The sequence below is a fragment of the Anas platyrhynchos genome, chromosome 26, assembly GCF_047663525.1.
Source record: "Anas platyrhynchos isolate ZD024472 breed Pekin duck chromosome 26, IASCAAS_PekinDuck_T2T, whole genome shotgun sequence".
Lineage (NCBI taxonomy): Eukaryota > Metazoa > Chordata > Aves > Anseriformes > Anatidae > Anas > Anas platyrhynchos.
Genome location: NC_092612.1, coordinates 2,677,412 through 2,698,564, shown reverse-complemented (window position 1 = coordinate 2,698,564; position 21,153 = coordinate 2,677,412). Strand labels below are relative to the sequence as shown.

The 21,153-nt window shown below is 64.6% G+C and overlaps 2 protein-coding genes across 2 annotated transcripts in view; both read right to left on the bottom strand.

Annotated features, from left to right (window-relative positions):
• Nucleotides 1-1,504: 1,504 nt before the first annotated feature.
• SLC27A3 (solute carrier family 27 member 3) lies at nucleotides 1,505-6,559 on the bottom strand. Its single transcript, XM_038168017.2, is given in 11 exon segments — nucleotides 1,505-2,707; nucleotides 2,796-2,926; nucleotides 3,019-3,116; nucleotides 3,229-3,427; nucleotides 3,555-3,645; nucleotides 3,734-3,928; nucleotides 4,016-4,140; nucleotides 4,227-4,385; nucleotides 4,491-4,703; nucleotides 5,997-6,198; nucleotides 6,200-6,559. Coding segments are annotated over 11 exon segments (1,905 nt in total). The 5' UTR covers nucleotides 6,515-6,559; the 3' UTR covers nucleotides 1,505-2,530.
• A 747-nt stretch (nucleotides 6,560-7,306) lies between these two features.
• Nucleotides 7,307-21,153, bottom strand: part of INTS3 (integrator complex subunit 3) — a 36,871-nt gene continuing 23,024 nt past the window's right edge. The window contains exons 15-30 of the mRNA XM_038167933.2: nucleotides 20,545-20,664; nucleotides 19,057-19,186; nucleotides 18,087-18,141; nucleotides 17,089-17,192; nucleotides 16,513-16,557; nucleotides 16,021-16,140; nucleotides 15,752-15,905; nucleotides 14,124-14,192; nucleotides 12,780-12,855; nucleotides 11,367-11,480; nucleotides 11,213-11,261; nucleotides 10,236-10,403; nucleotides 8,611-8,711; nucleotides 8,348-8,420; nucleotides 8,117-8,273; nucleotides 7,307-8,029 (exon numbers count right to left, since the gene is read on the bottom strand). Coding sequence (XP_038023861.1) covers nucleotides 7,952-8,029; nucleotides 8,117-8,273; nucleotides 8,348-8,420; nucleotides 8,611-8,711; nucleotides 10,236-10,403; nucleotides 11,213-11,261; nucleotides 11,367-11,480; nucleotides 12,780-12,855; nucleotides 14,124-14,192; nucleotides 15,752-15,905; nucleotides 16,021-16,140; nucleotides 16,513-16,557; nucleotides 17,089-17,192; nucleotides 18,087-18,141; nucleotides 19,057-19,186; nucleotides 20,545-20,664 — 1,613 coding nt within the window. The 3' untranslated portion in view covers nucleotides 7,307-7,951. The remainder of the gene's footprint in view (nucleotides 8,030-8,116; nucleotides 8,274-8,347; nucleotides 8,421-8,610; nucleotides 8,712-10,235; nucleotides 10,404-11,212; nucleotides 11,262-11,366; nucleotides 11,481-12,779; nucleotides 12,856-14,123; nucleotides 14,193-15,751; nucleotides 15,906-16,020; nucleotides 16,141-16,512; nucleotides 16,558-17,088; nucleotides 17,193-18,086; nucleotides 18,142-19,056; nucleotides 19,187-20,544; nucleotides 20,665-21,153) is intronic.

Sequence of the window (21,153 nt, the reverse complement as noted above, 5' to 3'; positions counted from 1 at the left end):
TCGTAGTGTGGCCTCGTGCGTGTGACATGAACCGTGCAAAAAGTGGGGGGGGGCCGGCTGGGCTGGGGGCGGGGGGGGGGCGAAATGGGGAGGGAGGGGGGGGCGGCGGGGATGCACTGGTGGCGGCGGCCACCTCCCAAATCTGTGCCTTCACACACACACGACAGGACCCCCCCTCCTCCCGACCCCCCCCCCCCCCAACCCCTAAAATGCCCCCCCCTCGACCCCCCCCCCCAGCTCCCCCCCCCCCCCGACCCCCCTCCCAGCACGGCGGGGCCTGGGGGGGGCTTCCCGCAGAGCACCGGGAGCGGGGGGCCTGGGGATGGGGGGGGGGGGGGGGAGAGCGTTGGGGATGAAGGGGGGGGGGGTTGGGCGAGGAGGGGGGGGCGAGGGGGGGGGACGAGTATTCTGAACTGTAACTGTATTTGCACTGTTTTTATTATTGCATTGGCATATATACAATATACAGCTATAACAACCTGCGGTGTGCCGCCTCCTTCGTCTCGCCCCCCCCCCAATCCCCATTTCCCCCCCCCCCCCCCAAATGATATCAAAACCAGGAGCTTTGGTTACCCCCCCCCCCCCCCCCCCCAAATTGCAGAGATTTTGCCCCAAAGCTGCTAGGAGAGGTTGGTTTGCATCTCCCCCCCCCCCCCCCCCCACCCAAATGGGTACCAGGATCAGGCTGTCCCCCCCAGCATCCTCCCCCTTTTTACTGGGGACCCCCCCACAATCTCCAGCAGCCCCTCTCCCTGCAGAGCCCCCCCCCTCACTCTCCCCTCCCAGCTCCCATTGCCCATTTGGGGGCACTGGGGGGTTCCCTGCCCACCCCCCACCCCCAAATTGCCCCCCCCCATGGTTCCCAAACCGCTGCCCCCCCACCCCCACCCCCCCAGCTCTGTCACCTTTCGGGGGGGGGGGGGGGGGGGGCACCAGGGTCACCCCTGTGTGAGCATGGGGGGGGGGGCAGCCATGAGAGACCCCCCCCAAAAAAAAAGAGGGGTGGCAGCTGAGCAGGAGGTGTGAAACTGCACAATTTAATGCGCCCCCCCCCCCCACCCCCAGCCTCCCCCCCCCATTTTCTTTTTTCTTTTTTTTTTCTGCATTGTGTTTGAAAAATCTGGTTGAAAAAGGAAAAAAAAAATAAAGCAAAAAGCCGTTTGAATACTGCCAACTGGTTCCGCAGTGACTGGTTACAAATAATAAGCTAATTTTTGGAGAAAGGAGTTAAAAAACTTAAAAAAAAATAATAAAAAAAACCTTTGTAATATTTATCACTTGCAAGCTATGTTTAATAAAGAAAGGAATGATTTATAACTTTGGATGCGGCTGCTGTGGTGCATTGGGGCTGCGGGAGGTGGGCGCGTGGCCCAGCCGGCCTTTTTTTTGGGGCAAAACCCCCCGAATTGAGGCCAAGCGTCATTATTGGCCTTGGTGCCCTCCCATGGGTGCCCCCCCCCCCGCCCAGCGCGGGGTGGGATGGGGGGGTGACAGACGCGGCAGCGAGGTTTGCTACAAAAAGTCTTTATTTGCCAAAAAAAACCCGAAATGGGAGAAATTTACCTAGAAAGGGCCCCGAGGAGGGGGAAGGCACTGGTGGCTGGGGCAGGAGCCCCATGGGGGGGACACAAGGAGGTTTGGGGGGGGGGGGGCTGGTAGGATGGACAGGAGGGCCCCAGGACAGATGTGGGGACCCCAGGATGGATGTGAGGGCCACGGGGTGGACATGGGGCCTGTAGGATGGATGTGGGGGCTGCAGGCTGGATGTGGGGCCTGTCGGATGGATGTGAGGGCCACGGGATGGACATGGGGGCTGTAGGATGGATGTGGGGGCTGCAGGATGGATATGAGGGCCGCAGAATGGCCATGGGGACTGTAGGATGGGCGTGGGGGTTGCAGGACAGACATGAGGCCTGTAGGACGGACCTAGGGACCACAGGATGGACGTGGGGCCTGTAGGATGGGTGTGAGGACTGCGGGACAGATATGGGGCTTGTAGGACAGACGTGGGGGCTGTCAGATGGATGTGAGGGCCATGGGATGGACATGGGGCCTGTAGGATGAACATGAGGGCTGTAGGACAGAGATGGGGCCTGTAGGATGAACATGGGGCCTGTAGGATGGGCGTGACACCTGCAGGACAGACATGGGGCCTGTAGGACGGACATGGGGCCTGTAGGATGGATGTGGGGGCTATAGGATGGATGTGGGGGCCGTGGGACAGACATGGGGCCTGTAGGATGAACACAGGGTGTGTAGGACAGACGTGGGGGCCGTAGGATGCATGTAGGGCCTGTAGGATGGATGTGGGGCTTGTAGGACAGATGTGGGGGCTGCAGGATGGATGTGGGGGCTGTAGGATGGGTGTGAGGGCCGTGGGACAGACATGGGGCCTGTAGGATGAACATGGGGGCTGCAGGACAGACCTAGGGCCCGCAGGACGGACGTGGGCACTTCAGGACAGCCCCACAGCGCCGTGGGCCACCCCCTGCTGGACCCCCCCTGGCCCCTTGGGGCACCGGGGCCCGGCCTAGAGGCGCCTGCGGCCGGCCACGATGTCCTCCCAGAGCGCGGGGCCCAGGGGCACGTAGGCGCGGGCGGCCTCGTCCAGCAGGAACAGGGGGTCGGGGACGCGCGCCGGGTCGAAGCCCTCCTGCGCCAGGCGCACCTTCTGCTGCTTGAAGGTCGCCGTCATCTCCAGGCGCTCCTGGCGCGGCGACACGGAGGTGCTGGGCCCCCTCCCCTCCCCGCTGTCCCCCCCCCTTGTCCCCGTGTGTCCCCCCCCACCCCGTTACCTGCAGCCGGAGGAAGCGGGGTTGGGCGTATGGGGGCAGCAGCTCGGCCACGTGCTGGTAGAGCCCGGCGCCGTCCAGCCGGCAGCCGGGGCGCAGCACCAGCGCCGCCATCCCGGCACGGCCCTCGTGGCCTGGGGGGCGAGGGGCAGAGCTGGGGGGGCACCGCGGGGCGATGGGGTGGGGTGGGGGTGGGCAGCGGGGTGGCTTTGGGGGGCAGCGCTACCTGGCACGCTCACACCGTAGACGGTGACTTCTTGCAGCGCCTCGTGGGCCGCCAGGACTTCGGCCACCTCCGTGGTGGCCACGTTCTCACCTTTCCACCTGGGGGGGGGGGGATTGGAAGGGGGCTGAGCACCCCCGCGTGATGGGGGGGATGCTCTGAGGGGGTCCCCGTGGGGCGGGGAGGGGGTGGGGGCCGCGCGCTCAGCACCACCTGTACGTGTCGCCGGTGCGGTCGCGGAAGCGGACGAATTGGGCCGCATCCTGCTCCACCAGGTCACCGGTGCTGAAGTAGGTGTCCCCCTCGGCAAAGACCCCGCGCAGCAGCTTCTGCTCCGACAGCTCCTGGCTGCCCGCGTAGCCCAGGAAGGGGGTCCGGGGGGTCACCGGGGCGATCAGCAGCCCCGTCTCGCCTGCGGGGACCGGGGCTGTGTGAGGGGGATGGCCCTGGGACCCCCACCCTCCCTGGGATCCCCAACTTCCCTGGGATCCCCAAATTCCCTGGGACCCCCCAGCTCCGTCCCCGGCCCCCCGCCTCACCCGTCCCCACGCGGATGCAGCGCCCGGCCTTGTCCCGCACCGGGGCTCCCTCGGCCACGTCGTAGCGCACGATCTCGAAGGGCGAGAAGAGCTGGGGAGCGCGGTGTCAGGATGCTGGGACGGGGACGCGGAATTCCCCATCCCAGCCCCCGTCCCCGTCCCCCCAGTGCCCCCAGCACCTTGTAGATGAAGCTGCTGCGCCCCACGGCGCCGGGCGTGCCAGTGTAGTTGAAGAGGGTGACGTTGCCCTCGGTCAGCCCGTAGGTCTCCACGATGCGGATGGCCCCGAAGCGCTCCAGGAAGCGCCGCCAGACGTCGGGGCGCAGCCCGCTGCCCACCGCCAGCCGCAGCCCGTGCTGCCGCTCCCCGGGGCGCTGTGGGAGGCAGGGTCAGCATTGAGGGGGGGGGGGGCTCCGGAACCCCTCCTGGTCCTGCCTGCCCCCCCCAGGTCCCCCCCAGACCTGGGGCTGGTTGACCAGGTAGCGGCAGAGCTCCCCGATGTACTGGAAGACGGTGACGCCCTCGGCACAGCAATCGTCCCAGAACTGGCTGGCTGAGAACTTCTCCTTCAGCACGCACGTGGCCCCTGCACGAAGAGGAGGAATCAGCCCCCACTTTGTCCACCCCCCTCCCCCGGATGCCACCCGGGGGTCCCCAGCGCCCCTCACCCACCGATGCCGATGCAGCCGACAATGCCCAGCAGGGACCCGGCCATGTGGTAGAGCGGCAGCGCCAGGTACACCACGTCGCGGCTGGAGGCGCCCACCAGCTCGTAGAAGCTCAGGCACATGATGGATTTGAGGTGGGAGATGCGGGCGGCCTTGGGGAGACCTGGTGGGGAAAGGGGGGACGATGCTGCTGAGCCCCCCCACCCCCCACCCCGGGGCCCTGCTCCCTGCGGTGCCCCCGTCCCCGTCCCGTCAGCGCCGTCCCCACCAGTGGTGCCCGAGGTGAAGATGTAGAGGCAGGTGTCGTTCATGTCCTCGGGCTGCCACACGTCCTCGGGCTCCAGCTCCTCCGAGGCCTCATCCAGCAGCTCCTGCAGGGCCACCACGCCGGGGGGGTACGGCCCCGCGCCCAGCACCCACACCACGATGCCGTCCTCCTCCTGCAAGCTGGGCAGGATCGGCTCCACCATGGGAAACAGGTCTGGGGAGGGGGGAGTGGGACGGGGTGGGGGCAGGCCCTGGGCATGGCTCCAGTCCCCCCCCACACACCCCCAAAGCCTGTCTTGGTGGGGCAGAAGCTGGGGACCCCCACCTGCGGGTGGCATCAGCCTTTGGGGACCTCCCCCCTCCCAGCCAGGGCACCCCAAGCCCTGGTTTTGCCATGGGGCAAGGGGACGGGGCACGTGGCTGGGACCCTCCTGGACACCCCCAGCTCCCTGACCTCGCATCGCCCCCATGCTGGAGACACCCCAGTGACCCCCCCAGCACCGCCCTGTGTCCCACCCCATCCCAGGTGGCCATCCTGGGCTCGGTACCACTGCCCCCATCACCAGTACCCCCAAGGTACCCAGGTACCTCCAGTACCCCAACCCCTGGTGCCCCCGGTACCCTGGCACCCCTCATCCCTCTGCTGCCTCAGTGGCCTTGTCGGTACCCCTGGGACCCCAGTGCCCCCACCCACCATGCCCCTGGTACCCCAGTACGACCCCTTGGTACCCCCATCCCTGGAACCCCCTATTCCTCCATCCCAGTACTCCCAGTGTCCCCATCTCCTAAACACCCCAACTGCCTTTATCTCTGGTATCCTGGTGCCACTCTGGTACCTCAGTATCCCAGTACCCCTGGTGCTCCCTCCCCCAGTAATCCCAGTATCCCTGTTCCCCCAGTCCTCTCGGTACCCTGGATGCCCCCACCTCTTGGTGCCCCTTCTCCCAGTACTCCCAGCCTCCCGGTGCTCCCATCCCACAGGTACCCCTGGTGCCCTTAGCTCTGGTACCCAGGTGCTCCCAGTGCCCCCATCCCCTGGCCTTTTTGGTGCCCCCATCCCTTGGATCCCCCCAGTCCCCCATCCCCAGTACTCCCAGTATCCCAGTGCCCCATTGTCCGGTCCCCCCTGTGCCACCATCCCTTGGTACCCCTGGTCCCCCTGGTTCCCCCTGGCGCCCCCATCCCTGATATTCCCAGTATCCCAGTGCCCCATTACCCGGTGTCCCCAGAGCCCCCATCACTTGGTACCCCCAGTCCCCCCATCCCCAGTACTCCCAGTATCCCAGTGCCCCATTACCCAGTGCCCCCAGCCCCCCCACCCCAGTACTCCCATACCCCAGTACCCATCCCCTGACCCCTGGAGCCCCCATCCCTTTCTCCCCCCGCCCCCCTGCTCCCCGCTATCCCCCCCCCCATTCCTCCCAGTATCCCAGCACCCCACCCCCCATCCCCCCAGCATCCCGGTGCCCCCCCAGCAGCCCCCGTTGCCCCCCCCCCAGCTCCTCACCGTGCGCCACCAGCAGCGCCCTGGCCCCGCAGGCGCGCAGGCAGTGCCGGAGCGCTTTGGGGCGCAGCGCCGTGCCCAGGAAGGCGGCCCGGGCCCCCAGCGCCGCCAGCCCGAGCCAACCCCAGACGAAACCGGGCTCGTTCCCCGCCAGCAGCCCCACGGCCACGCCGGGCCCCAGCTCCCCGCCGCCCCCCCCCCCCCCCCAGCGCCCGCCCCCGCAGCGCGTTCGCCACCCGCGCCACCGCCGCCGCCGCCCGCCCGTAGGGCACGGGCCCGGCCGCCACCCGCAGGAACGGCCGGGACGGAGCCGCCCGCGCCGCCCGCAGGAACCGAGCCGCGAGGCTGCCGCCGCCTCCGGACCCCCCCGGACCCCCCCCCCCAGCCGCCGCCAGCGCCCGCCGCCGGCACCGAGCCGCCCGCGCCACGAAGGCGGCGTCCGCCCAGAGCCGCGGCCACAGCAGCCGCTGCAGCAGCGCCAGCGCCGCCAGCCCGGCCACCAGCAGCGCCACCAGCGCCATGGCCGCGACCCCCGGACCCCCCCCCCCCTCCACGCACCCGCCCCCCCCCCTCCGCCGCCGCCGCCACCGACAGCCCCGGCTGGGGCCGCCCCCGGGAGGAGCCGCCCCCGCCCCCGCCCCCGCCCCGGGGCTGGCCCCACCGTGGAACGCCCCCCCCCCAGCCCCGTCCAACCCCCCCATCATGCTTGCCTCCCCCCCCCCCCATCCTGCTTGCGCCCCCCCATTTCGTCCCTGGCCTTCTAACCCCCGCCGTGCCCTCCTCCTCCTCCTCCCCACGCCCCCCCCATTCCAGCCCCGTGCCCCCCCCCACGGCCCCAACCCCCCCATTCCACCCCTGTGCCCTTCCCCAATCCTCCCCCCCCCTCACACCACCATTCCACAGCCCCCCACGTCCCCAACATCCTCCCCACGCCCCCCCCCATTCCACCCCCGCCCCCCCCATGGCCCCAGCCCCCCCATTTCATCCCTGTGCCCTTCCCCACAGCCCCCCCATCGCATCACCCTTCTCCTCATCCTCCTCCCCACGCCCCCCCCCATTCCATCTGTCCCCCTCCCCATGCCCCCCCCCCACAGCCGCAGCCCCCCCATTTCACCCCAATCCCCCCCCAGCCTCCCCCTTCTGCTCCTGGCCCCTTCCCACCCCCGTGGCTCAGGGGCTGGGGGGGGGGCAGCAGCACCGCAGCCCCCTTGCACTGGGGGGGGGGGCTGCTGCCATGGGATGGGGTCGGGGGGGGGGGGGGCTCAGCACCACGGAGCCCTCCAGGAGCCGCAGCACAAAGCGGGGGCGCCGGGTACAAAACAGTGGAAGAATTTTTATTTTTATTTTTTTTTAAAAACACTTAAAAATCGCTCATAGCTCTGGGGGTGAAAATGGAAAGCGGCCCCCCCCCTTGTGCTGACGGTGAGCTCCAGCCTGGGTGGCACCACGGAGCCGAGCCCCCCCCCAGCAGCTCCGTGTCCCGGGGGGGGGAGCGCCCCTGCGCCCTCGGCCCCTCCGTCCCCCTCCCCGAAGCATCCCGGCGCAGGCAGCTGGTTCGCACCCTTTATTTACATTTTTTATATGAAAATAGGAGGCTGGGGATGGACACCCAGGGGCTGCCTGCCCCGAGGCCCCTGCTAGGGCAGGGGGGGGCTCGGCCCCGCTGCGGCCCCTCCTTGGGGACCCCCATCCGCTGCTCGAGCCAGGCAGGGGTCGGGGCCAGGTCCTGGGGTCTGGGGGCGACGCGCTCCAGCCCCGGCCGCCGCCGTTACCGAAGTCGAGTGAGGAGGGTTGGCGTGGAAGCACAGCACCCGTGGTGGGGGCCGGGGGGGCCCCCCCGTCCCCAGGGGCTCCGAGGCTGGTGGAGGGGATGCGGAGAGAGCGGGCGAGGGGCCGCGCGCTCTGCTTTCCGTCCTGGCGATGGCTTTTTGTCCGAGAGCGGCCGCGGGGCTGCGCCCTCAGTCACTGTCCGAGCCCACGGCCGAGGAGCCTTTTCTTTTCCTTTTGGTGGGTTTGGGCTTGGTGTCTTCTTCCTCCTGTGCAGGGGGAGAGGAGGAAGCGGTGGTCATGACCATGGGAGTGGTCCCTGGCAGACGCGGCCCCCCCACAGCCCCCCACTTTACCGAGGCGCTGCTGGAGGCCGATTCCTCCTCGTTGTTGGCCGGCTGGGCGGCGTTCTTGCGGCTGCGGGGGCTGGAGAGGGTGGCTTTTCGGCGGCTCTTTGGGGGTTTGGTGGAGGAGTCTTCATACTCCTCGGCCAGGGAGAAGAGGTCGCTGAACCTGGAAGGAAGCGGGGACGGGGTCAGACGCTGCCAGGGCAGGCGTGGGCACCGGGACGGGCGCCGCCGACTTACTTCATCTTGTGGGCTTCGTCGCAGCTGGCCTGGACGTGCTGCAGGGCCTGCAGGATGGGGGTTTGGCTGAAAACTGTTGAGGAAACAGAAAAAGGGGAGTCAGGAGCTGGGTCAACCCCCCAGGGCAGGTTTTTGCCCCCCCCCAGGTGGGTGCTGAGGGTTTTGTGAGCCAAGTGAGGGGGTCTCGGCATCCTGGAGCATCCCAGTCCCCATTTGGGATCTGCACGTGCCCCGAGGCGATGGGGCCGGGCGGCGGTACCTACAGTTCTGTTTGGTGTTGGTCAGGTTGAGGCGGAGGTTGTCCAGGTGCTCCAGGATCTGCTCCAGGGTGAGCTGGGCCAGTTTGCTGCTGGAACTGCGCAGGCTGGGGGCAGAGCGGGAGCGCAGTTGGTCCTGGGGGGGGCAGGAGCCACGGACCCGCTCCTCCTGCACACCCCAACCCCAGCCCTGCTCTGTCCCCCCAAGACGGGCTGCAGGAGCTGTTTGAGCTCGTGCAGTGCTTGAGGGAAGACCGAGAACCCCCAAATCCCCAAGGAGATGCAGGGCATGGAGCTAACGGGGCTGTCCTTCAAGGCATGGGGTGTGGGGACCAGCACCCACAGCAGGGGGTGATTCTGCCCTGACCCTGCGGGTGCCGAGCAGTGCAGGGCTCTCCTCCTGCCCCAGCACATGAGGGATGCCTGGAGCCCGTCTGCTCTGGGAGTAAGGGGATGAATCCTGCTCAGGGTGCTCGCCGCCTCCTCCCCGGGGGCTCTGCGGAGCACTGAGCGCCCTGCGTGCAGCCCCAGGACACGGTGCGGTGCCAGCACCGGGCGTTACCAGCCTCAGCTGGCTGCCGGTTAATTAGCAGGGATTAGACCTGGCTTCAGCCCGGATCCTGGAACAGAAACACCGGGAAAAGAGCTGCGTTGTTCCACTGCAGAGGACGGCTAATTAACGGGGAGGAGGAGAAGGGAACCGACGGACGAGCTGATTTCCCCAGCAGCCTCGCAGGAGATGTGGGGGACCCCGCGGTGCCAGCGGGACGGACGCTGTCCCGGTGCCGGCTGCCAGCGGTCCTTGGGGACACGCAGCCCTCGCGGTGCTGCTCTGCTTCCCCAGGACACTAGATGTCCTTCCTACTCCAGCAAAAGGCCGCCCGGTCCCAGCCTGGCAGCCCGCTGAGCACCAGCACCGGGGGGCTGCAGGAGGAGACCCCCGGCACCGAGGGGCTGCGGCACGGCCGGGGGTGCGCACGCTGCTGCGGAGGGGCACGGAGCAGCGAAGGGAGCAGCAGGGGCTGGTGGCTGCTGCCGGGCACCGTGCGGGCTGTGCCCGCGGGAGAGGCTGCCTCTGGGTTTGGTGTTTGATTTTGAGGCTGGATGAAAGGCTGGGAAAGCGCCTGGGGAGCAGAGTGGAGCAGAGCGAGGTCCTGCGGGCTCCAGCTTCGCCCAGCTGCCTCCTCCAGCCCCCCTGTGCCAAAAGGCTCTGTGACCCCGGCCACCCCAACGGCTGCAGTGTCCCAGGAGAGACCAAGCACGTGTGGTTGGCCACATCTGGGAGATCTGCACCCAAAAACGCTCCAGAAACATCACGCTGCTTGGCAGGCAGGCACAGCAGGGCCGAGGGGAGGCCGCTGACGCAGCAGGGGAGCGCCGCGGCTTGGCACCACACGCACCAACAGCTGAAATGGAAGCTCTTCCCCCAAACAACTCGGGGAACAGACTCAAAACAAAAGGGTCTTCCTGGTGGGATGTCAGCTCGGGAGCAGAGCCGCTCACTCAGGGCTCTGCCCGTGTGTGGGTGGGCAGCGGCACCGCCCTGGCCCAAAGGGGGGTGGGCTGGGTGACGTCCCGCAGGACCCCTCACAGCATCCCGGCCCCGCAGAGCCCCCCGCTGCTGCCCTCACCTTTGGCGTTTCCGCGGCAGGCTGTTGTTCTTGATGAGCAGCGACTTGATGTGCTCGGCCAGCAGGTCGTCGTGTTTGATGCACCAGTGCCGCAGGATGCTGGTGGTGAACTGGTCGTCGGGGTGGCACGGCCGGCTCAGCACCATCTTCACCATCTCCTCGCTGGGCCTGCGGCGAAACGGGGAGGGGGAAGGAAGAGGCCGGGTGGGTGCCCTCGGCTCCAGCCTTGGCACCTCCGTCCTGGGTCCCAGGTCCCAGGGGAGGCCAGCAGCACCCTGAGGCTGCTGCTAAAGGACCCTCCCGAGAGCAGCCGGCAGCGAGCTCCTGGCCCTGGCTCCTTGGTAGGAAACCACGCGGTGCTGCTGCGTGTGCGAGGCTGGAGCTTGTCTCTGCCATCACTTGTGTTTTGCTCACACCATTTGGAGCTGGGATTAGATTACCCAGCCCCACGCACTGCATCAATGAAAACAAATCAAATGCTATCCACTGCGGGACGCGGCCGATGCGGGCAGGGACAGCACAGAGCAATGCCGAGGCACCTCTACCACCCTCCTGCCCGGAGAGGCAGGTGACAGCCTGCCCCCCGTCAAGTATGGGGCTGCAGGGCACGCAGGGTGGCAGGCAAACAGCGCTGGAGCTCAGCAGGCTGCGAGTTTGCCCTCGACAAACATTGCAGCAGGGAGCTGCAGCCTTTGGAAAGCCACCACCACAGGGCCACAGGCGGCACCCTGCTCCGTCCCTGAGAGGATCCAGGGCGAGGACTTGCACGTGGGCTCTCCCAAAAGAGAGCTGGGAACCCCTCGGTGCCAGCAAGAAGGGCTTTTCCCCTTTGCTGTTGCAAGGAGGGGGTGGCATCTCCTTGTCCCCATCGCACCAATGCTGCTCGGTTAAGCCCCCAGCGTGCCGGGGGGCAGCCCTGCCAGCTTTCTGCCCCTGGAGGCTCCACAGATCAGCGCTGAGCACGCAGCAGCACTTACTTCTCTCGCCTCAGCTGCAGCAGCAGGCAGGACAACGCCTCGGGGTGCTCTGCAAGGGAAGCACAAACATCTCAGCACCACACACCCTCAGCACCACGGCACGGGGCCACGGTGACCCAGCGCCGCGCCTCGCCCACCCCGGGGGGCGGCTCACCTTTGTACTTGAGGTGCTGCAGGATGGGGATGATGGTCTCCAGGGGGATGCTGTGTGCCAGGAAGAGCTGCCAGGTGCAGTACTGCTCGAAGGTCTCCCAGTCCAGGCTTTGAACTAGGGGCAAGCGCAGGGAGGTGAAGGGGAGCTGCAGGGTGCTCGGAGGAAGGATTGGGACCTGCCAGAGCCACCCCACACGGCTCTGCCGGCCCCTCTGTGAGGTCCTCCAGGGACATCGCTGTGTCCCGGGCACATTACCCCCCATTCCTCCAGCCCAGAGCAGGGCACCGAGGAGCGCAGGGCTCTCCTTGGGGTGAAATCCCAGCGGGTGTGCTGGGGAGGGCAGGATTTGTGCTGTGCTGGGGCAGCTGCACCACCAGCACCGTGCCACGGCTGCGCTCAGGTCCCCAGGACCCCGCTTGGCACCAGCAGCAGCTCTGCCAGCTGAGGCACGGGCAGCAGGATGGCAGAGTCACCACCGCAGCTGCTCAGGGCTCAGAGGAAGAGAATTAACGAGGCTCTGTAATTAATGGGCTTAGTCTGCTGCTCGCAGCTTGTGTAACAGCAAAGCTGGATCTGGGCAGCTGTCAGATCGAGGCGCCGGGGGATCTCTTGGGGTGTTTGCTGCCTCCTGTGCGGGACTGCCCCAGCCCGGAGCGCCGTGGTCATGGCTGGCAGGGACCGGGGGGCCACGGGGCACACACAGGCACAGCATGGCACCGGCTGGAGGCTTTGAGGGGCATCTCTGCTGTAGGCAGCCTGGGGGAGGTAGCAGCACAACGCTTCCGAGGCTGCCAAAGGGCAATTAAAAACCAAGAGGAACTGGGTCACCCACCGGTGGGCAGGGGGGAAAGGCAAGGAACGCTGCTCGGGAGAGGTTGTGGGCACGATGCTGTCGTGCCGTGATGCTGCAGGACCGAGCAGGACGCGGTCACAGCCCCGGGGAGCCAGCAGCCGGGAGCAGGGGGTGAGGCTGTGTGGCCGGGGGGGGGTTCAGGGCTCTCCTCTCTGCTTTCTCTCGGCCCAGGCAGGCTGCAGAGCCCTGGATTAGGCTTTGCCTGGCACTGCAAAGAGCCAGGGCTCCTAAAGCCGTCACGCAGCCAGCTCGGTAAAACCCATTAGAGCTCACAGCTTGGATCGCGCGGCTCAATCTCACAATCGGGTTTAGGGCAGTGATCCTTTAAGCAGTGGCAATAACACCATGAGGAAATCCAGACCTCGGCGTAACAGGGCCAGCAAGAACCACTCTCAGTTGCTCTGTGAGCAGCCAGAAAGGGCAAAACTTTGGCAAGGGCTTTGCAGGGACTGGTCCTCTTGGGCTCTCTCTGCAAAGCCCAGTGGGGACAGGAAGGTTTGGGGATGCCCAGGTCCCACTTTCCCCCCCCTGCCCTGGTGCCTGCCCCGGTGGCTACTCACTGAGGATGTTCAGCACCGAGTCTTTCCGAAACATGACGAGGTTCCCCATCATCACGTGGCACACCAGCTCCTGCAACTGGGCGGCAGAGCAAAGGGGGTTAGCGGGATGCTGAGGCTCACAGGAGCCCTCTTACATGGGAACAACCGGGCCTGGAGAGCAAGCCAAGGTGTTATCGCTCCTCCAGCATCATCCCAGCAGGAGCAGGGATCCAGCAGAGCCCCAAACCCCTGCGTGCTGCAGGTGGCTCCTAAATTAGGACTGGTTTAGGAAGCACCAAGGAGAGGCAGCTGCTGTGAGGCACCGGGGAAGTAACGAGAGGTTAATCACGCATCAATGCCCGGGCTGGGGGCGCAGGATGGGCAGCAGATCCCCACGGGCTGGGCCAGGGCTCGCTGTCCCCCTCCTGGCACAGCCCTGCCAGCAGCGGGGACCCGCTCCGCGTGCCCCCAGCGCTCCCCTTGTGGCAGCAGGTTTGTGGGGCCCCCATGGGCTGGGTGAGGAGGCCACGCAGCCAGAGCATCGCGGGGAAACAGCTGAAGAATAACAGGAAGGAGAGAAGGAATCGGAGAAGGGAGGGGAGAGGAAACGCTACGGGCCTCTGCTGGGAAACACAAAACCTCTGCCTGCAGAGCGCGGCCGAGCCCAGGAGCGGAGGAGCAAGAGCAGGGCTGGGCTGGGGGGGTCAGGGCAGCACGGCCCAAACCTTTCCTGCGCCCAGCTCCAGCCCCGGCCCGCCAAGCAAAACTTGCTGGCGAGGCGTTCTGGCTCCGGCACAGCTGGGAAAAGCGCGGCTGGCCAGGAATGGTGTATAAATAGGGCGAGTTACGGGGTTATCAGCAGATCACGCTCCAGACGAGCCTAGACAGCAGAAACACGCAGCACAGCATTCTTGCCGGTGCCCACCTCCCTGCCCCCAGCTTTCACCGGGGCTATTTTTGGGTTGCTTGTGGCAGCTCGGCGTGCCCGTGGGGAGAGGCTCCTTCCAGCAGGGTCTAACGAGGGCTTGGCTCTCTGCTCAGAGGGGTCTCCCACTGGGATGGGGAGCTGGGCACGATCCAAGCCCCACTGGGCTCGCAGCACAGCAGGGACGGGCTCCCTGCATCCTCCTGCACCCATCAGGGCACGGCACCTCCCCAGCTGCACCAAGCACCTCCCGGCCAAGCACCAGCCATCGTGGGCATCCCAGAGCCAGAACGGGAGCACGAAGGACTTAGCGAGCAGACCCCACTGCTCCATGCCCTCCAAGGCCGGGCCATTTGGGGTTTAAACCCCCTGGGAGCAGAGGTGAGCGCTGCCACACGGGGAACGTGCTGCCCCCAGCCCCAGCTCAGCTCCTGCCTTACCTGCGCCGAGTCTATGACGGCCACGATCATGTTGAGCAGCTCGCCGCTTCGCAGGGTCTCGTCTGGGAACTGCAAGGGTGCAAAAGCAAGGCAGGGCTCAGGAGAGGGCTGGAGGGGGCGACCAGCCGAGCTCTCCTATCCCCGGGGCTGCAGCAAGGCTCCTCCTCAGCGCCGGCTTCGATGCGCGCATCCCTCCTCGTGCCAGAGCCAGAGCCCAGCATGCCTGCGGGATGCGGCCGGCGCTGACCAGGGCAGCGCGAGGAGCGAGGCTGCTTCAATTTTGGCTGCCAGAAGTCAGCCAGAGCACAGCGGTTACAATTCCCCATTTTTCCACATCCTCGCTGGCTGTCCCAGGCCCTCTCGTGCGTTACGCAGAGCTGCAAGCAAATCAGAAAATCAACAGGCGGGGCAAAAGGCCAGGGAAGTTGGCGGCGGTGCGCTCCCGCTGCACAGTCGGGATCGGGCTGTTCAGACGGGCTGCTCTCGGGACATCCTGCCGGGCTCGTGCCGGTCACTGCACCCATGGGGGCAGCAGCCTGACCCCGTTTTGGGGTGAGGGCGTTAAAGCCAGCGCTCAAAGCACCAGGGGGATTGTGCTGCTGTGCTACGCCAGGATCCCTCTGGGGCACGCACCACGGGGCGAGACCTGCTCGTGTGCAGGTTTTCCTCCCTCTCCCAAGCTGCTGCCGTGCTCCCTGCCCCACAGAAGCCCTCAGGAGCGCTCATGAGGAACGGGGCTGGATAGCCTGAAAGCCCAGCAGATGTTCCTGCTGAACCAGCCAGAAAGGAGGGAGGAGAGGGGCCAGCTCATTCCTCCCAGGGAATGAGAAAGTACAGGCAGCACCGTGACCCCTGCGATGAGCCCGAGTGCGTGATGTTAGCCTGCCTCCCTCCTCCCTCCCACCCCCAGCACTGCTCCCAGCAGCCAGGCAGTGGCTGGACACTTGTTGGCTGCAGCCTCTGCCCTGCAACCACCGCACAAGAAGGCTGCAGCCTCGCAGCCCTGCCAGCATCCTGGCAGCGGGGAGGCAGCAGCAGCTCCATCCAAGACCCGGCTGGGCTGTGAGAATTGGGACCGAGCTGCGACCCCGTTCCAAGCGCGCCCTGCTCTCGACTGCTGCAGCGAGTCCAGCTGGCTCCCGCTCAGCACCGAGTGCTGAAAGCAATAAAACGTTTCATTGAACCCAGGGGTTTGGAGCAGGCAGCAGAGCTCGCTCTGAGCGCTGCTTCCCCCGGACTCGGGGATGAGGCGTCTGCGCAGAGCCGGCAACCTGCCGCTCTCCGGAGAGGAGGGAGAGCAAAACTGCAGCCAGGGAGCGCAGAAAATGCCGTGCTCGGAGCCAAACACGAGATGCAGCCGGGCCAGCAAGGTCAGCACGTCACCACGCAGACAGCACGAGGCTCTAACGGGGCCGTGAGGAAGCAGGATGACGGCAGCTCGCTGGTCCCCGCCACGCTGGGCTGGGGGTGGATGGAGGCTGGGCTGGGCTCAGCCCAAAGGAGCTTTTTTTAGGTTTGTCTGCTCTGTTGCTGCAGCGTAACAAGCCTGGACCTCAGAAGCAAACCAGCCTGGCCCCAGCAGCCTGCCTCTGCCCCCGTGGTGCTCCTGGTGCCTGCGGGGTCCTCACCTCTGTGTAGATGGAGGGGGTGAGGTAGCAGAGCAGCCGCACGTCGTCCTCCTGGCAGGCCTTCATGTCCATCATCAGACACGTGTGCAGGTCCCCCAGCTGCGTGGCCTGAGCGAATGACTCGTACAGGTTCATCTTCCCTGCTGCAGCTTTGCTAGAAGGAGACGTGCCGGGGTGAGGGGGGAGCCCCCCAGCACCAAGCTGGCTCTGGGAGGCCGTACGAGCCACGTCGTGGCTCGGGTGCTTCCCCCCAACCCTCTCTGACCTACCTGGCTTTTAAATAGTACAGGAGGTGGTAGCCGATCTTGGGCTGCTTCTGATAGAGCTCGGACAGGAGATCCAGCAGCAGTGAGAAGCCGCTGTTATCCTCCTGCATCTGGCAGAGGTTCCTTGGGGAGCAGAGAACGGCTGCGTTACGTGGGATGCTGCACGAGAGCTCTCTGCTGCCGAGGACCGGCCGCTCGCAGGGAACCCAGCCCCAGGTCCTGGCCACCCGCTGATTTCAGGTATGAGGGAGAGACCCCAGGGATCCCCCCAGCTTCCCCAAACAGCCAGATGAGCTGGGATTTTCCTGTGGTTTAAGTGTTTCTACCCCACAAAACGCTGCGTAGGCAGAAGGAAGGAATAAACTCGTCTGGTTGTGGTATCTTGGGGGGTGCTGGGGCAAGTGTGGGGTCTTGGCAGAATGAGACCCATGGGGCTCACCCACGGTGGTGGTCAGGAAGCAAACAGGAGTCTGAACTAGCTCTGAACAAACATACCTAAATATTAGGTAGAGTGGCTTCCCCACCGATTCCTCCAGAGACCTGCGGGACAAACGCAACGATCAGAGCTCAGCGGGCACTCAGCCTCTGGTCTGGGGTAAATCAGTATGAAAATAGCAAGAAAAAAGCCCCGTGCACTGCTTGCTGCAGTCCTCAGGCCATCAAGGCTTAGCCCTAGCTGATGGGGAGACAGGAACGGTCCCGATACCAGAACCCCAAACCTCTCGGTTCAAACCCATGACAATAAAATCAAGGAGGAAGGGTGCATGGTGCTGGTGTATGCCAGCACAGCAGGGGCAGGTGGATTATTTTGTACCCTGCATGCCAGGAGCCACCCGACCATCCCCTAAACGGAGCTCTGACACAAGGACCTGTGGCAGCAGGTCGCTGATGGTTTCTTTGGAGCCTGGGATATAATTGCTGAGCAGCTCCATGCTGACCGCTGGTGAACCCTGGATTGCTTCACAGGGCAAGCTGCTGGGTTCAGCACAGCCTTCCAGAAATGGTGGAAGCGTTACTAGGAAAAGCCCGAGTCCCAGCGTGAAAGGATGAGACAGGAAAATAAATCCTTACTCCTCTGTGATTTCTTCTGGCAAAACCTCACCACGGAAGTGAGCCTTAAATAGCTCCTGGAGGCAGGATGCGAGCACCGATAACTGCTCGGAGTCAAAGTCCTCCTGGTGGAGAGAAAGGAGGGAAGAAATGAGAAGGGAAAGCAGAAGCTCAAAGCCTGCCTGCCCAGCACAGGTCCAGCTGGAAGGGACGCAGCAGAGCTGCTGGGAACGCCACCCAAGCTGCTCAGAAGCCATTTTGCTGCTATTTTGCAGCCCTGGGAGACGCCAGAGCTGGTCACCAGCACGACGAGCCCCGAGCTGACGTCTGGCTCTGAAGCACTGCACAATCACTGGGGTCCACTCGTCCTCTGATGGACGGTGATTCACCGAGCTCAGCTCTCACTGCACAGGGCTAGCAGGGACCGGGGGCACTTGGTGCTGAGGATTCGTGCCCTGTCCAGCCCCGTCCCCACGCTCCCGCGGGAGGAGCTGTGCTGAGAGGCCACTTGACTCTGCAGGCAGCTGATGAGAGGGAGGGGATGCGACCTCCCTGCAGGCACTGAGCTGCTGGAAAACATCCACAGCAGATCTGCTGGGCTGGCCTTGCTGCAGCCGCTCTGAAGCACCAAAAGGGAGCACCCCGGCTGCACGGCGCCTGCAGAAGCCCACAGCAGCTCTGCAGCTGCGTGGGGTCACGGCATGAGCACCCAGTGCCCTGCCTGACAGGGGCTACACGGGACGTTCAGCCATGGGTTATAAGGAAACTGCATGGTGTGAGCTTCCCTAAGAGCCTCCCAGCACGCTGCAGCTTGGGGCTGTGTTTAACAGCCACGGGTGAAGCTGCCCGGTGGCCTTTGGAGCTTGTTTCAGATTTGAGTGTCCTCAGGCTTGTGTCCCATGTTCAGGCAAAGCTCGTGGGGCAGAACCAGGCGGGCTTGGAGCTGCCTGGCCCGTGCCACTCCAGCTGCTCTCGTTTTACAGCTAGACAGCAGCACTGCTCCGGGTCCGTGCTGTTACCTCCAGGACTTGATCCACGATTTCCTGCATGACCTCACACTGAGCTTCCGTATCGCTGGAGCACAAAAACAAGAGGAAATCCAAGTTACAAAGGAAGATACCGAGAGCAGGGACAAGGGGGCTTTGTGCTGAGCTGGCTCTGCTCGGGAGCCCCCAGGACCTGAGAGTGGGGGTGGCCCTGCTTTGCACTGGTGCCAGGCTTAGAGGAAGGCACGGCTCCGAAGCACAGACTGCAGAGACCCAGCCCTGGGAGAACGCGCTGCACTGCTGCGGCACCTACTTACAAAAGTGCCCGAGGTTGTCTGCAGCAAGACAAACAAATTAAATGACTAAAAGCATCAGATTAAATGCACTTAAAGCCATAAAGCCATAAATTACGTTAAATCAGCCCACTATGCCAAGGTCTGAAAAACAATAGCTTTTTTAGCCGTCTTTAGATGGAGTTAATTCCAAGGTCACTGCAAATCAACAGCAGCGATGGGGAACATGCAGGCAGAGGAACAGGTACCTCTCTGCATCGAGAGCGTGCCCCATGCAGACAGGCACTGACAGCCCCAAGCAGCAGGAGCCCCAAAGGCCTGCACAGCTTCCCCTCGGCAGCAGGGAAGGATGAAGCTCAAAGCCTTTTGCCTTCCTGCCCCCGACTCAGAGAAATGCTGTAGCCCCCAGGAAATTGCTGGGGTGAGCAAGTGGGTGCACTGCAAGTGGGAGCATCGCTGGGGTGTCCCAGCCTGAGCCTGCTCCGAGGACAGATTGCAAGGCTCTTTTTAGCCAGCACTGTGCAAAACCAGCTGGGCTTTTCCTGCAGGAGCTGTGCAGAGACCTCTGGGGGCTACAGGGAGACAAAGCCACAGGAGGGCATCAGCTTTGAGAAGGGCTCTTGAAGCAAGCAGCACTGAATAGCAGGGCTCTAAGGTCTCGTGTGGCACTGCCCCAAAGACACCAGCGTGAAACGCGACCCAGCACCAACCTTCCCTTCTGCAGCTGCAGAACCTTATCCTTCAGTGACTCATCCAGCTGGTCCAGGAACGGCGTGATATCAACGGGCTCCTCCACAATGGTTTCTTTGATCGGATGAAACCTGAACTCCCTCTTTTTCCCTGCAACAAAAGAAGTAAGGCTGGAAATTGCCCGTTTTCCCAAGCAGCTGCATCTGATAAGCACCGAGGCAATCTGTCCTAGCAGCAGGAGTCGCGTGGGACCGCTGGGGGCATTTGGTGCCCCGGTGTGTGACCCAGCCCCTGGCCTCGCCTTCATCCTTGGGAGATGTGTCGGGGTCACAGTCAGGAGGGCAGGATGGGATCTGAACACGGGGGTGTCCAGAGCTGTGTCCCCCACTCAGTGAAGCTTCCAGAAGCGATGCTTTGCCTGTGCCCCAAGGTGCTCACACACAGCTCGCTCACGGGGCTCTCTCCACCCAAGGCACAAACGCTTGCCATCAGGATTCCAGCACCGAGGCACCCCAACTGCTTCCCAACTGCTTTTCCACACCCTCATCCTCCAGCCTCACTCCAGGCATAAAAAACGAACTGCAGCAGAGTCCAGAAGTGCCAGGGTCAGCAGGGAAGTGCCCTCGGGTGGAAGCTCTGACTGCAGGATGGGACAAGGTGGCCGACCCCATTTGCAAAAATCCTCTCCTGTGTGTGTGGCTTCCGAGCCTGTGCCTCTTCCAGGGCCCCAGGCAGCCCTCACGGCACTGTCAGGACTCTTGGACTGCCCCAGCACAGTCCTCTCCCCCACCCTGGGCTTGCAGCCCCTCCCCACCGAGGGGTACCCCTCCAGCACGGCAGGAGGCCCAGGGGGGTCCTGCCACCAGGGCCAGGAAGAGCCGGAGATGCTTCCAGCTCCAGAGAGCTAGCAGAGGGGATTCTGGCCTCGTGCAGACTTGTCAGCCCCATGGCTTCGAGAGGGACTCGCAGAGGCCTCCAGTGAGTGTAATGAAAACCGTGTGACTGAGCAATTAAAGGCCTGAGCCTCATTAGCAGCTGCCTGAGAACAGAGACACCCTGTTCCCAAACAAACCATCCAGCACAGCAGCTGCCACAGGGATTCCCAGCCACGCAGTGCAGCAGGGCTCGCGACTACTCAGACATCCAGAGAGGACTCAGGGCAAGGAAAGCGCTGCGTTCGGAGGTGTGAAGCTCCAGGGAATCGCCACACAAGGCGACGAGGCCCCACGGCCTCTCCCTTTGAGCACGGAGCTGCAGCAGCCTCAGAGAGCCAGGCAGCAGGAGAGCATCGGGCTGAGCATCTCCTGCAGATGGAAGCCTGGGTGTTGAAAATTGGGTCTGCCTGGAGTGCAGTGATCCCTGCTGCTCGTGGAGAGGGGCTTTGAGGGACTGTGCTTGCAGCTGGGGGACCTCCCAACACGAGGGGGACCTGTGGCAGAGCGCTGGCTGCCACTGCCCCGACACCAAGGTGCCGGGAGCGTCGGTGCCCGGCTGGCTGCACCCCTCACCTTTGCTGTTCAAATCCTCTTCATCATCACTAAAGGCGGCCTCGGCGTTGTCATAGCAACTGTCATCTTTGTCTGACATGTGATTGTCCATCTCCATGGAAACGGGTTCCTCAATTTTGACTGAGGGAACAAATGCAAAAGGGGTGAGAGCAGAAGCGAGGTTACGGCGGCTCCTGGCACAGCCCCGGGGCAGGACAAGCTCTGCTCGTGAGTCACCACAACCAAGCTCTGGCTACAGCTGAGTGCTCTGCACAGGGGAAGAGAGATCCTGGGCAAGTGACAGGCCCTGGGAAACTCACGTTGGGGCACAGGACTCCCCGTGACTCCATTTCACCATCCCCACTCAGGGCAAAGCGTGGCAGCACCAGGGTATTCTCCATGCGAGCTGCCCAGCTCCCTTCCTGCTCCATCCCTCGCCCCAGACAGCAGCAGAGCCCAAGGCCCTGAGCAAAGCCACAGCTCGGGGAGCTCCACGAGGCCGTGGGGCTCGGGGCAGCAGGGTTTGCTGCTGGGAGGGGTTCCTTCTGCCAATTCAGCTGGTGCCACGGCAAGGACAGGCTCCCAGGCACAGCCCTTCAGCGGATATGGCCGAGCAGCAGCGCTCTCCTG